The following is a 265-nucleotide window of genomic DNA, read 5'->3' on the forward strand; positions in this document are numbered from 1 at the left end:
TGCTCTGGCGGCTACCCTCTGGCTACATGCTGCTGCTGCTGCTGCTGCTGCTGCTGCTGCTGCTGCTGCTGCTGCTGGTTTTCTAACATTTATCCCCGCTGCTGCTCCAGCTGCTGCAGCGCAGCCTGCTGCTGCAGCAGCAGTTCTCATTTGCTGCTGCTTCTTAACAACTAAGCAGCAGCAGCAGCAGCAGCAGCAGCAGCAGCAGCAGCAGGAGCAGCAGGGGTATCTGCTGCAGGAGGAGGAGAGGCCAGATGCTGCTGAG

At 60.0% G+C, this 265-nt stretch overlaps 1 protein-coding gene across 1 annotated transcript in view; it reads right to left on the reverse strand.

The window, feature by feature from the left end:
• The window catches only part of EMH_0014860 (uncharacterized protein), a gene marked incomplete at both ends in the record, with an annotated part of 1,164 nt that extends 1,014 nt beyond the window's left edge, over positions 1-150 (reverse strand). The window contains one exon of the mRNA XM_013500235.1: positions 1-150. Coding sequence (XP_013355689.1) covers positions 1-150 — 150 coding nt within the window.
• Positions 151-265: the final 115 nt, after the last annotated feature.

This window comes from Eimeria mitis, genomic scaffold (genome assembly GCF_000499745.2).
Source record: "Eimeria mitis Houghton genomic scaffold, Emh_scaff517, whole genome shotgun sequence".
Taxonomy (NCBI): Eukaryota; Apicomplexa; class Conoidasida; order Eucoccidiorida; family Eimeriidae; genus Eimeria; species Eimeria mitis.